Source organism: Acipenser ruthenus, chromosome 23 (genome assembly GCF_902713425.1).
Source record: "Acipenser ruthenus chromosome 23, fAciRut3.2 maternal haplotype, whole genome shotgun sequence".
Classification (NCBI taxonomy): domain Eukaryota; kingdom Metazoa; phylum Chordata; class Actinopteri; order Acipenseriformes; family Acipenseridae; genus Acipenser; species Acipenser ruthenus.
In genome coordinates, this window is record NC_081211.1 from 17,890,253 (window position 1) to 17,904,423 (window position 14,171).

Genomic DNA, 14,171 nt, shown 5'->3' on the forward strand with positions numbered 1-14,171 from the left:
ATATATATATCCATATATCCATAAAATATACATTTTATATATATATATATATATATATATATATATATATATATATATATATATATATATATATATATATAATGTATATTTTTTAAAATGTCAAATTTATTGAAAAGTATACTAGTTTAATGTCCAGCCACATTGCGTGTGACGATGCTGGTCTTGGAGTTTGGAGACTGCTAGCAATACTGTAAATTTAAAAATAAAAAAAACTGAACAAATATCTGTGCAACTGTTGCCATTCACTGAGTTTCAAGTTTTGAAACTTGCATTACAAAACCTATTTGCTTTCTACATTATCTCAATAGGACAAACACTTTCGTATATGAAAAGACGTTGCTATATAGCCTACTGTACCTGTTGCTTATGTGCATTTGAAAAAACAAAACAAAAAGACGATCCATTACAAAATGATTCAGTACCATTTGCCAGTCAGCTTCCAGTTCTAGTGGGTTTCTAGGAGATGGTAGATGCCTGCTGGAACGTCACAGCACCAACTGTCAGTGCGTTTACATGACAAAGCGTTTTCCGAAAACTAATGTTTTAAGAAAACTGAATCAGAAAACCGATGTTCTTAAAACGTCACTTTTCTGTGTGTACATGATTAACGATAGAAAGTCTAATTAGAATTCACATGGATTGAAGTTTTCGGAAAACGCAGGATATTTTCGCATGCAAAGTACTGTAGTACCCAGTACGATTTGAACAGACCGGACATTTTTTTCTGCTATAGAACGGAGACCAATCCAATAACAAGTGCTTTATCGAAGTGTCAGGTCTTAAATTCAAAGATTACTATCCTATACCTCTTTACAGATTCCCCACAATGTGCAGTCAGTCTTTCCAACAGTTCATCCTGTTCTATATTACCAGTTTCTTTTGCAGACATTATTTTAAATTATCACGTAATTTTAAAGCTGGAAAACATGTGCTTCAGTATGGGCTATTAAAAAAATTCATACGGACAAATATTACTTAATCCCAAACATTATTATTATTACTATTATTTATTTCTTAACAGATGCCCTTATCCAGGGCGACTTACAGTCGTAAACAAAAATACATTTCAAGAATCACAGTACAAGTATTAATACAATTAAGAGCAAGATAAAATACAATGACTTCGGTTCTAGCAAGTACAATATGACAAAATACGATTCAATAACGGAGCAAATAGATCCATGCAGACTGACTTCTTATTATTTTCTCTGTTTTCTAAAACCACGTGCAGGAATGAAGGTCAAAGTTTGCACATGTGCAGTACGCTATCAGAATAAGTTTTCGAAAAGTGTGTTTACATGATATACATTTGGTTCGTTTTCGGAATTGAATCGGAAATTTCTAGGTGCTCTTTTCCGAAAACTGACCTAAGGAATATTGCGATACATTTTCCGAAAACTATGTTTACATGACTTTTGATATCGGAATTCTTAATATCGGAATTCTTATGCTCATGTAAACGCACTGTGTGATTCCAACTTAAAAAGCAACCAGTTCTGTACACGCAACTATCAAATCAGCCAATCCTGTCAGCTCCACTCATCAACAACAACAAGCCAAGCAGTGTTTCCAGATCACAGGGTTTCCCTCCACATCCAGAGGAGTCGTAGTTTTTCTTCTCCCGCCAGCCAGCAGCCTGCAAGTGGTTTCTGGCGAAGCCGTGGACCAGCTCCAGGCTGTCCTGCAGTAGCCTGCCATGCTCCGGTCTGGGTGGTTCAGCGTAGGGGTCCAGCAGCCGACCGAACACTATCTCAGCAGGGCTGCGAAGTTCCTGACCCAACATCAAGAGCGGGAGGGTGCAGGAGGTGGAGTCCGGTACTGCGGAGTGGAAGGCCAGGAGGATGAGGGGCAGTTGGACGCAGCTAAAAGATTAGAACATAAATACAGTCCTGTGCAAGACACCTTCGGTGTGCTTGGGTTTCAGGGCTCATTTCACTGTCTTTGGCTGTAGCAGGAATCCACACACACAGACACAGGCAGCTGGCAAGCAGGCTAGGAAACAGGGAAAGATGAGGGAGACAGACGGTAACTTTCTAAAGATGGGGGTTTAGTTTCTCAAAGAATTTTACTCCAGATCACATTAACATGGTTCTTTCAGAAAAAAAAAATGTATTCAATAAAGTTACCAAAACAGAAATAAACAACACAGACATTTCATTTAGGGGTTTGTAAGTCATCCAGAGTTATTTCATAATTGTTTGGCACATCACGTTATACCACAACAGAAACTCTTAACTTTACTTCTAATATCTTTTTTGTTTCAGTTACTGCAGAAAATTTAAATGTGCCTGTATATGGAGCCCTGGGGCACTCTGTGTATCTGCACTTCAATACGACCTTGAACAGCAGTGCTGAGGTGCAATGGAAGTGGGGAGTCAATCGCATTGGTGTGTTTAAGAATAACAGAATGGTCTTCAATAATCCTTATAAAAACAGGGCTGAGATTTTTGCTAATGGAACCCTCAGAATGGACAGGACTCAGAAAAATGATTCAGGAGATTACTCTGTGGATGTGTTTACTACTGATGGAACTAACATATTTAAGGGAAGCATGCAGGTTTATATTCAAGGTGAGTTGCCACTTCTCAAGTTAAACATGTCTTAAACCAGTGCAGAGATAAATACCTTGATTTCTAATGTTTTAAGAGAAATGTAAACTATTATTTTAAACTGTGTAAAATAAATGGACATGTTATTTAAAAAAGTCAAATTCTCATTTAATTACTTCTTTTTCAGGTATGTATATGATAGGACAAGTACCAGCAGAAATGGTTACAAGTTTTATAAAACAAAGTCCTTTAACGTGGTTTTTATCTTGGAAACATATTTATAATAACTGCTGATCTTCTGCCTCAACAGAACTTGCACGTTTCACACTGCTTTTCATGTGCAATCTCCAAAGGATATACAGCAGACACCCATGCAGCCCTAACTAAAAACAGCATATCATTAAAAAAATACTTCTTTATACTAAATTATGATGAACAATGATCATATCTACATACTGTACCACGCTAAATGGCATTGTCTCTTTAAAAAATATTAATACTTAGCTATTAGAGTTGTGAGCATGGGGATAAACTCCAGCTAACAATCGGTACATTTACTATTTAAAAATCTTGTCATAAACTCCTTTGAGATTTGAGAAACCTGATTTGTTGTATTGTGATCTGAGGACCAACAGTATAGAACGGTAGATAACTGATCTGAGTATCTGTATGGGTGCATACAAAAAAAGAAAGATTAGAGGTAAGTAAATGAACTCATTTATTCAAGAAAAAAAGACAATATGTACGGGTGAAGGTACTGTATATTATTGTATGTTTAAAAAAGGTGTGTGTGTGTGTGTGGGGGGGGGGGGGGTAGATATAAATAAATGTAAGTACCTTTCTATACAAATTCAGCACATCACCAACCACATTCTTCAATGTAAATGCTGCATTAGGATTTCCAGATCTGATTGCATGTGATCGAGTTACTGAGGAATCATAATGTACTGACTCCTGAATGGATTTGATATCGGCTTGTCATTCAACCTGATATTACCTCAGCAGTGAAAATAGGGAGAGGCAATCCATAGCTTTCATGCTTTGTTGTACTGTTCAAATCTTTATATTCCTACACTTCCTTCAACATTTATCAAAAAGTACAGGGTTGATAATCATCTATTATTTTAACATTAAGTGCCATATAGTAGATGCCTAGAAAGCAGATAGATTCAAAAGTAGATAGATTCATTTCCTGATTTGTTTAAATGTGAACAAGAGCTGCTATTGGAATTATATTGTATACTACATGGATCGTAACTTCATTAATACTGTATGTAGCCTGGTTACATCAAGGATAATAAGGGTGGTTAAAACAAAGGTAAAAGGTGACAATCGAGAATGCAAACCTGTTGAAGTAAACAATTTAAATGTGTCACCCTACACCACTGATACCAAATGCATTTTCCCTGTATTGGGGTGGAAGTGGGTTTGAGGTGTTCTAACTGAAAAGCCCCTCTTTTTCAGAGGCTGTCTCCCAGCCTATGGTACACTCCACCTGTCTGTCCCATGGGGAGGTGCTGCTGGTCTGCACAGTGGATAAAGGAGATAATGTTTCATTTAACTGGAGTTTAGATGGAGTGCCGCTGAATACCAGCCTTGCTTACTTTAGTGATGAAGAATATGTTGTAATATTGAAGAAGCATGTCTCTGGTAATCTTGTCTGCATTGCTACAAACCAAGTCAGCACAAACCAGAGTGACTCTGTGATATCAAACTGCTCAGGTAGGAAAAATAAACATGTTATTTGTCTTGCCTTGCTTTATATAGAGCTGCCTTGTTGTTTCTATATCAGACACATCAACAATTATTAAGAAATTAAAAACAGTGTATAGGTAGTAGACATTTTAGGACCGTGTTATTTTTTAAGACTCAAGCACAGTGTGCCTACTTTTGAGATACAAAACCATTAAAAGAAATGTATACATAAACAGGCCACTCTCTTTCAGAGCCTGTCTCTAAGCCTGTGGTACACTCCACATGTCTGTCCCATGGGGAGGTGCTGCTGGTCTGCACAGTGGATAAAGGAGATAATGCTTCATTTAACTGGAGTTTAGATGGAGTGCCGCTGAATACCAGCCTTGCTTATTTCAGTGATAAAGAACACATTGTAATATTGAAGAAAAATGTAACTGGAGATCTTGTCTGCATTGCTAAAAACCAAATCAATGAAGAGAAGAGTGATTTTGTGAAGTCAAACTGCTCAGGTAAGAAATGATTTAATGTTTAAATCTGCCTCTCCTTGTATCCAGTACAAACTCACATACTGAAATCACAGGGGACTGGGTATACTCTTCTTTCCTGGTATCTTTCTCATGTTGTTCTGGTAATGTATAGGTAAATATATCAGCATTAGTTTGCCTTGTGTATTCATACAATTGTTTTTTCTCCTTGTATTTAAAGTGACTTTAGAATTTGCTTTTCATTCTGTAGAGCAGACAGTTTAGCAGAAATGAACTTATTCACCACAACACCTTATCATCAGTTTCATTTTTAATAGTGTGTCCACTTCTTTATTTTATGTTTCAACATTTCAAGCTCTAATCGCTCTAGTGCCACCGAGTGGCAACCTTGTGTGCTTTAGTGTTGAAGAACATGTTGTAATATTGAAGAAGCATGTCTCAGGTAATCTTGTCTGCATTGCTACAAACCAAGTCAGCACAAACCAGAGCGACTCTGTGATACCCAACTGCTGAGGTAGGAAATAAAACATGTTATTTGTCTTGCTTTATATAGAGCTGCCTTGTAATTTCTATATCAGACACATAAACAATTATTAAGAAATTAAAAACAATGTATAGGTAGTCAAGAGGTGATATTGAGGAGTATACGGCGGGTTTTCAGTCCCAAACAAAAACAAACAGTTCTTAATAATCCCAATGGTGCACGGAAATGTGCTCTGCAAACGGGGATGTTGGTGCTGTGCGGTGAGAGCGGTGCTCTGGGGTTTGTGCTGGCTCCCTGGCTGCAGCTCCCTGGCTCCTACTCATCTGCAACACACAAAAAAACAAAAACAACAATCAGTGCTCCGGCGTATTAACACGTTTCAGCGTAAGGGGCCTGTGACAGGGTGGCTGAGTCGTGATGTCAGGCCAGAAGCAGGAAGGAAACAAAACTGACACCAGTACTGCAGTTCAAAATAAAGACACGGCGGCGCCATTTTATTTAAATACAAAAATAAAAGGTTTTAACAAAAAGACTTGCTCACACAGTGAAATAAAAAGGTTAAACAAAACAAAATCACAAACGCAAAATAAACAAAACCCAGGTCAGGCTGAGCAAAACGCCTTCCCTGACCCTATAGATTTAATTTTAGTTTTTAGTTTAATTTTAGTTTCGCCTAACAAACCCACCACTGAGTGCAGTGAGCTGCAGGCTTTTATGCAGGTGACCATCTCCCGATTAGCAACAAATTAATCACCTAATTAATTGGGGAGATGGACACTGCCTGCACAAGGTTTTTAAGTTATTTCTGGCAGAGGACGAGCACCAATCTCACCTCTGCCAGACCACATTTTAAATAAAACAAAACAAAAAAACTACAGCGCACGGCTCTCGCCGTCATTTAAATACAATAACTAAATACAGAAACAATAACAAAACACACGGCGCTTCGCCGTCCCATACATAAATAAATCATAACGAGAATACAACAAAAGAAATACAAAGTAACACAGAGACAGAGGAGGAAACCCCGTTCTAAAAATAAATACATTTTACAGGGCTCCTCGCCCTCTTAGCCTTAAAGGGATAGTCCTGCATTTGGCTGATATTAAACCACCCCCTTTCAACATTATTATTATTATTATTATTATTATTATTATTATTATTATTATTATTATTATTATTTATTTGTTAATTTCCTTTACATTGATGTGCTTATTTACCGTTGCAGATTAAAGTCACAATTTTTAAGTCATAGCTCTCTGGTTACAACTTGCCTTCAGTTCTGGCTCTGGCGAGGTCAGAATCAAAGATTTGAAAACACTCTGTTCCTGACCAAACTCGACTGTGGTCAGAACCACGGCTCTTGAAAACACAGCTAAAAGATTAGAACACAAATACGGTCCTGTGCAAGACACCTTCGGTGTGCTTGGGTTTCAGGGCTCATTTCACTGTCTTTGGCTGTAGCAGGAATCCACACACACAGACACAGGCAGCTGGCAAGCAGGCTAGGAAACAGGGAAAGATGAGGGAGACAGACGGTAACTTTCTAAAGATGGGGGTTTAGTTTCTCAAAGAATTTTACTCCAGATCACATTAACATGGTTCTTTTAGAAAGGAAAAAAATGCATTCAATAAAGTTACCAAAACAGAAATAAACAACCCAGGCATTTCATTTAGGGGTTTGTAAGTCATCCAAAGTTATTTCATAATTGTTTAAGAATCCATTTAGAAAAAGTATAACATAACAAATTAGTATAACAATTTGGAATTTTCTGTAATAATCTTATTTTAAAAAGTGCTGCGTACAGGGCTATGGGGGTTTGGCATATCACATTGTACCACAACAGAAATTCTTAACTTTACTTCTAATATCATAATGCCATGTACATGTACTGACTCCCTGAATGGTTTGGATATCGGCTGGTCGCTCAACCTGATATTACCTCAGGAGTGAAAATAGGGAGAGGCAATCCATAGCTTTCATGCTTTGTTTTACTGTTTAAATATTTTATTCCTTTCTGAATTTTTTTCTTTTCAGTTCCTTCAACATTTATCAAAGAGTACATGGTCGATATATTATCGTCTATTGTTTTAACTTTAAGTGCTGTATAGTAAATGAGTAGAAAACACACAGAACAAAAGCAGATAGATTATTTCCCTGATGTTTTTAAATATAAACAGGAGCTGCTATTTGAATTATATTATATACCACATTGATCTTAACTTTATTAATACTGTATGTAGCCTGGTTACATTAAGGATAATTGTGTGAAAAGGTGGTTAAAACAAAAGTAAAACAGTGACAATTGGGAATGCAAAACCTTTTGCAGTAAACAGTTTAAATGTGCACTGTGTGGGGCTGGAGGTGGATTTGAGGTGTTTTAACATGATGTAAATCCTAACTGAAAAGCCCCTCTTTTTCAAATGTATACATAAACAGGCCAGTCTCTTTCAGAGGCTGTCTCCCAGCCTGTGGTACACTCCACCTGTCTGTCCCATGGGGAGGTGCTGCTGGTCTGCACAGTGGATAAAGGGGATAATGCTTCATTTAACTGGAGTTCAGATGGAGTGCCGCTGAATACCAGATTTGCTTACTTTAGTGTTGAAGAACATGTTGTAATATTGAAGAAGCATGTCTCTGGTAATCTTGTCTGCATTGCTACAAACCAAGTCAGCACAAACCAGAGCGAATCAAACATAATCTCTGCCACCTGTTGAAGCACATGGCATAACAGCCACATGCTAAGTTCATTTTTGTGTGTAAAACATTATATAAACAAAATGCGAAAAATATTTTTAGTTTTTTTTTTTTTTTTTTTTAAGTGTTGTAAATGACATTATGCAAATTCAGTGAATATCATGAACACTATCACTGATTTTATACACATTGTGATCATCTCTTTTATAGGTGCATGCCAAAGGTTTTTATGGCAGGCAGATTACCTACAGCAGTCCCTGAAAATAGTGATAGCAGTGATGCTAGTGATGGTATTTCAGATGAGGAAAGAATAGAAGATTCCTATGTTCTGTTTGAACAGCCAAATAATGGCAAAGAGAAAAGCAGTGAAGAGAGCCTTTTTGGAGATACAGTGTCTGCACTCATTACCCAGCTCCCCTTTGGAAATGTAAACTTCCTCAGGTAGATGAAGTGCATTCTCCTAATTTGTATTTCAGACAGATGCTCACAACAGACGACATACAAAACATTGTTGAACAGTCAAACTTGTATGCCCTTCAAAAGAAAATCAACTCACATTTGCAGTGCACCATGAAAGAGCAATTTATTGGAGCTACTTTTTACATGTCCACTTTTGGACTCCCTAGAACTTGCATGTTCTGGAAGCCAGAATGTAGAATCCCTCAAATTGCTGATGTCTTGTCTTTGAAGAGGTGGGAACTAATAAATGCATATCTTCACTTCAATGATAATTCTATCCAGATAGCAGCTGAAGACGACCCAATTATATCATTTAATTATAGCATTTGACCTGTTAACCCTGGAGTGGAATGGCCCTCCAGGACTGTGATTGAACACCCCGGTTTTACATCTATAGACAAAATAGTCTTGAATTCATAAGTGTCATTGTTTCAAGTTATGGATAAGACCTATTTTGTGAAAACAAATAAAACTTAATAAAAAATAGCATCCAATTAAATGGAACACAAAACTAATGAAATTGTGTAAGTTTTAATACTTCTATTTGTGTTTGAAATGGGACAAAATCATCTGTGGAAAGAATAAAACAAATACATACCTTTGAAGGAATGTATTTGCATTTGCATTTATGAATTATGGAATACATTTTCCATGTATCAAACTAATATTGCATCATTTCATTCTTGTGTTGGAATTATTGTTTTAATAAAATTATTAACTGTAGTTGCACATTGTCATGTATAAATGACACTCATCCTAAAAAAAGGTCAAAGGTCAAATATGTAATATTTAGGTATAAAATGAATTATTGGGTACAATGAAGTCAAAATACCAAGTCATAGTTTGTGCAATAGAGGGTTAAACAAAAAATCTATTCATCGCAGACTATACCAAGACAAGGGCTTGTCATCCCCCTGTGTTATATAAACTGGATGAATGTTTTTACAATTGTATTACATTCAGTTTTACCATAGGATGAGAATGCTTTTTTGTACTTTCAAAATATTATTACAAATTGTGCTGTACATTTTAACAATAACTATTTTATGAGTGATGATTTATTTTTCATTTTTCTATAACTTTGCCTTTATGTGGTTTTCTCTCTCTCACTCTGTTTTTTAGGGGAGGATAAAGCGATTCAAGTGAGATTAGTTTATGGTTTCCTTGCCTTTGTGATCCTCACCATCTTCCCTATAACTCTTCACTGCAATTCCTGGAAATCAAATAGTAAAGGAAAACAGAGTGAGGAATAACTTTACAATACTTTATTCTATTACAATGTATTTCATAATATTTGAGTACCATATCCCCCATCATTACTTAAACACAATAGAGCTGTCAGTATATATATATATATATATATATATATATATATATATATATATATATATATATGTTGCACTTTCCTAATCTGATGCATTATGAGCATCAACAATTTACTCAAAGCCTCCACTAGTGTTTTCTACTATTATAACAACCTTGACTTACATAAAGAAGGAAAAACACTGAGTGAAATAGCTCGCATCACTCGATTTTCAAGGTGTGGTATCCGAAGCATAATCAACAAGTACAGAGAAACATCATCTGTAATTGACAAACCCAGGACTGGAAGACCCAAAAAGCTGTCTAACAAGGATGAGCAATACTTGAAGATGATATCCTTAAGGAATAGAAACAAGACAAGCATTGAATTGACAACAGAACTGGCAGAAGGCAAAGGTGTCGTTATCCATCAAATCAACAGTATGAAGGTCGCTCTTGAAATCAGGACTTAAAGGATGTGTTGTAGTAAGAATACATCTGTTAAGAAAGGGGAACAAGACTAAAAGGCTAAAATATGCACAAGAACACAGAAATTGGACCATGGAACAATGGTCAAAGGTGCTTTGGACTGTTGATGGATGCACAACGACACCTGTGCCAATTCTGTTGTCAATTCAACGCTTGTCTTCTTTCTGTTCCTTAAGGATATTATCTTCAAGTATTGCTCATCCTTGTTAGACGGCTTTTTGGATCTTAAGTCCTTTGTTTGTCAATTACAGATGATATTTCTTAATTATGCTTCGGATACCACACCTTGAAAATCGAGTGATGCAAGCTATTTCACTCAATGTTTTTCCTTCTTTGTGCAAGTCAAGGTTGTTATAATTGTAGAAAACACTAGTGGAGGCTTTGAGTAAATTGTTGATGCTCATAATGCATCAGAGTAGAACAATGCAACATGTCTAAGACTTTTGCACAGCTGTATAGATAGATACTGTAGATAGATAGATAGATAGATAGATAGATATGGATGGGAGGACAGACATGTGCTTCCATACAAGCGCTTCCATACAAGCCCGGATCCTTTCCTCTCAATTTCAGAAGCAGTTTTCTAGATATATGTACAACGGTAAGGGAGATGTACAGACAAATGCACTGCAGTCTCCATGTATTATTACCACATATATAGCTCACAGTCTTTATATAAAATGCTATCATTTTTGAATAAGCAGTTCTCTAGCTAGATTCACAGATGTCAGTTGCCAGAGATAACTATTCCTTATGGGTATCACAGGATTCAGCGATATTGGTATTGGTTTTAAAATATGGAAAATGTGTATTTTCAAACAGGGACTTACTTGGAGATGAAAATGAGAAAAAAGGAGAATGAACGTTTCATCGAGGAGCAAATCTGAACACATGCACGTTTTTCTCATTCGGGACTGAGCTTACAATTCAGGAAGAGATGAGGTGTTTCTTGCTCACATAATACCAGTACAATAGCTGTATTCTTCTTTCAAAATGAGCCTTTACCTTTGCAGTTGGTTTCTCTAATATATATATACATATATACTGTATTTAAAAAAAAAAAATTTATCGACAACTATAAAACTATAACTCAGCAGACCAAACCAGGTAGCTGGTAGTAATAACCGTTTACCTTCGTTCTTGCAACACAACACACTTTAATACCTACATAAAATAAAACAATACAAATAATGATAATAGAAATAACATACAATAATGAGCTGCAACTCACCCTGTAGGAATTACATTGCCTGTGTTATGCATTATAAATCATGCATGAGAAATCAACCAATCACCTTTAAGGATTTTTCAACATTCCTGAGGACAATATCATTTTTGTATTTTCTAGTAAGTTCATAAGTTGGACAGCAATCAATTTAGAATATATTACTGCTGAAATCTTAAGAAAGCTATTGTAATTATTGTAAATAGTATTGTAAGCTATGAATTTAATCTATAACCACTTCCACATGTGATCAGAGTGGTTAAGCTGATTTTTCAATAGCATTGGCTTTTTATATTGATGCTATAAATTGTTTAAGTATTATTGCATTGTTTTCAGTGCATGTGAGTTCAATGTAAGTTAAACATCTACTTAATGTTTTATAAAGTTTATTTTGCTTTTTTACTGCCCATTGTTAATGAATGTGTGATTACTGTTGACTGCTGTATCTCTGTATTTCCCCTTACTGTATTATTGCAAATAATTATACATTTGTATTGTTTGTGTACCACAATTAAAAGATGCCTTTGTAATCTGTAATCAGTTATAATTAATCTGTAATCATTCCTCAGTAAACCATTTTTCAGGCTCACTGGCATTTGGTAAAATACTTCTTGCCACTGTATATGCTGTGATTCTGGGACGCCAGAATCACCGTCGAGCCCTCTTGAGGTGTTGTGGGCTAGTCGACGAAACACCGAGGATGGAAGGTACCCACTTGAAGACCCCAGAGATGTACCCTACTTAGCTCAATCCAGGCGGCTGTCATGCTGATGCGCTGGGGAGACCGCACTGTGGTTGATCCCCGGAGCCAGCATCGCAGCCGTTGTGTGTGCTGATGCACCACGGAGACAAATAAGCTGATCCCTGGAGCCAGCATTACACTTCAGCCATTAACACCAGACAGAAGGATATCTACATCATCAGATGGAAGGAAACGCAAATAGATGGAGACACAGATGGATCACATTAGTTTACTGTAAAGCTACGTCTTAGTTGGTGCTTATCTTGGCGACAGCCGGGTTCAAATCAGCATGAAGTTTTAACATCTACTCTCGTGTAATAGAAATCAAGCAGCATGTTCAATACTATAACTGCATTAATCTATTAAATAATATAGATCACATAATAGCTTTTGAGTGGTGCATTTGTTCTTAATTTCCCCTACAAAATGGGGTTCTGTTAGTGATTGGTACCACTTTGAATGCACAGTGCAGTTATTTCTCCGTCTGACATCAAAAAATGCAAGAGGGGCAATGTAACTGCCTATACAGCTTCTGAGCACTGCCAGTGAGAGGAGGTGAAAACCTCATATGTGTGTAACTGCCCATACAGCTTCTGAGCACTGCCAATGAGAAGAGGTTAAAACCTCATATGCGTGTAACTGCCCATACAGCTTCTGAGCACTGCCAGTGAGAGGAGGTGAAAACCTCATATGTGTGTAACTGCCCATACAGCTTCTGAGCACTGCCAATGAGAAGAGGTTAAAACCTCATATGTGTGTAACTGCCCATACAGCTTCTGAGCACTGCCAATGAGAGGAGGTTAAAACCTCATATGTGTGTAACTGCCCATACAGCTTCTGAGCACTGCCAATGAGAGGAGGTGAAAACCTCCTATGCGTGTAACTGCCCATACAGCTTCTGAGCACTGCCAATGAGAGGAGGTGAAAACCTCATATGCGTGTAACTGCCCATACAGCTTCTGAGCACTGCCAATGAGAAGAGGTTAAAACCTCATATGTGTGTAACTGCCCATACAGCTTCTGAGCACTGCCAATGAGAGGAGGTGAAAACCTCATATGCCAACAAGCCTGGCTCTTTGGCAGAGTGACACAGGTTCTTCTGAAGTACAGCTGCAGGGTTTAAATCTTCTACTGCATGTGTGGCAAAGGCATCTTGCCATAGTAACAGTTCAGCAATCTGAGGCAAAGGAGGGTATTTATCTCAGAACAGAGAGACATATGGGCTTCTGGAGAGCCCATTAAAGTCTAGTATTGCTAACCCTTTTTTAATGCTGCAAGACCGGAAGACACCCCACGCCTGTTATGAAAGTGTCAAGAGACAGCTAGGGTAGCATGTAGCTGAGTGGCTGTGGTTTAGCAGACCTACTTTAAGAATCTACTGGACTTCAGACCCAGCTTGTTTCAATTCTCAATGCTAGCAGACCCTGCATGTTATATTATTGAAATGTATTATATTTTTAAACTATAGCTAAAAGGCTCAGGTTGTAGCTAGACAAATCAGTACTTACGAATCACTATTTATTTTGACTGTGGTTGCCGTGTTATAAATAAATACTGAGTTTCCTGAAGACTGTAGGTACCTGACTGTAGTTTTTTGTCTAATTTTTTCAAAGGGGTCAAGAATCACCTCAGCATTCTTATTAAAACCCCTCTTAACTGCAGTCATGGGCTGGGTTCATTATAGATCTATGCACATACTGTTCAGATATGTAAGAAAAGGTACAGTAACATTTCATTTGTCTTAATCAATGATCCTAAAGCAACAGTCAAACGGTCGTAATAATTTCTTGAATCAGCAGAGGGCCCTGTTAGATCAAACTATTGAGCTTCCTGGGTATACAAAACACTAGTGCCATTTTCCAATAAAGCGACATCTCAGTTTTTTTTTTACCATAATTATAAATTCATAACAAGATTTTTTAAAAATCCCATAAAAATACAATTTCAAGTACAAATTGAATAAAATTCACACAGTAAAGTCTCTTTAAATATTTGCAAACAGGGATATACTTGGAGACGATT

At 36.9% G+C, this 14,171-nt stretch overlaps 1 protein-coding gene across 2 annotated transcripts; it reads left to right on the plus strand.

Annotated features, from left to right (window-relative positions):
• Positions 1-3,399: 3,399 nt before the first annotated feature.
• Positions 3,400-11,944, plus strand: LOC131699615 (uncharacterized). Of its 2 annotated transcripts, XM_058996742.1 has the most exons (4): positions 3,400-4,292; positions 4,517-4,774; positions 9,514-9,633; positions 11,005-11,944. In XM_058996742.1, exons 1-4 carry the CDS (start codon positions 4,052-4,054, stop codon positions 11,067-11,069), a joined length of 684 nt encoding a protein of 227 aa, XP_058852725.1. In that variant the 5' UTR covers positions 3,400-4,051; the 3' UTR covers positions 11,070-11,944. The 2 variants fall into 2 exon arrangements, 1 of the variants encoding a protein (XP_058852725.1); XR_009308217.1 differs by lacking the exons at positions 3,400-4,292; positions 4,517-4,774 and adding an exon at positions 8,071-8,624.
• Positions 11,945-14,171: the final 2,227 nt, after the last annotated feature.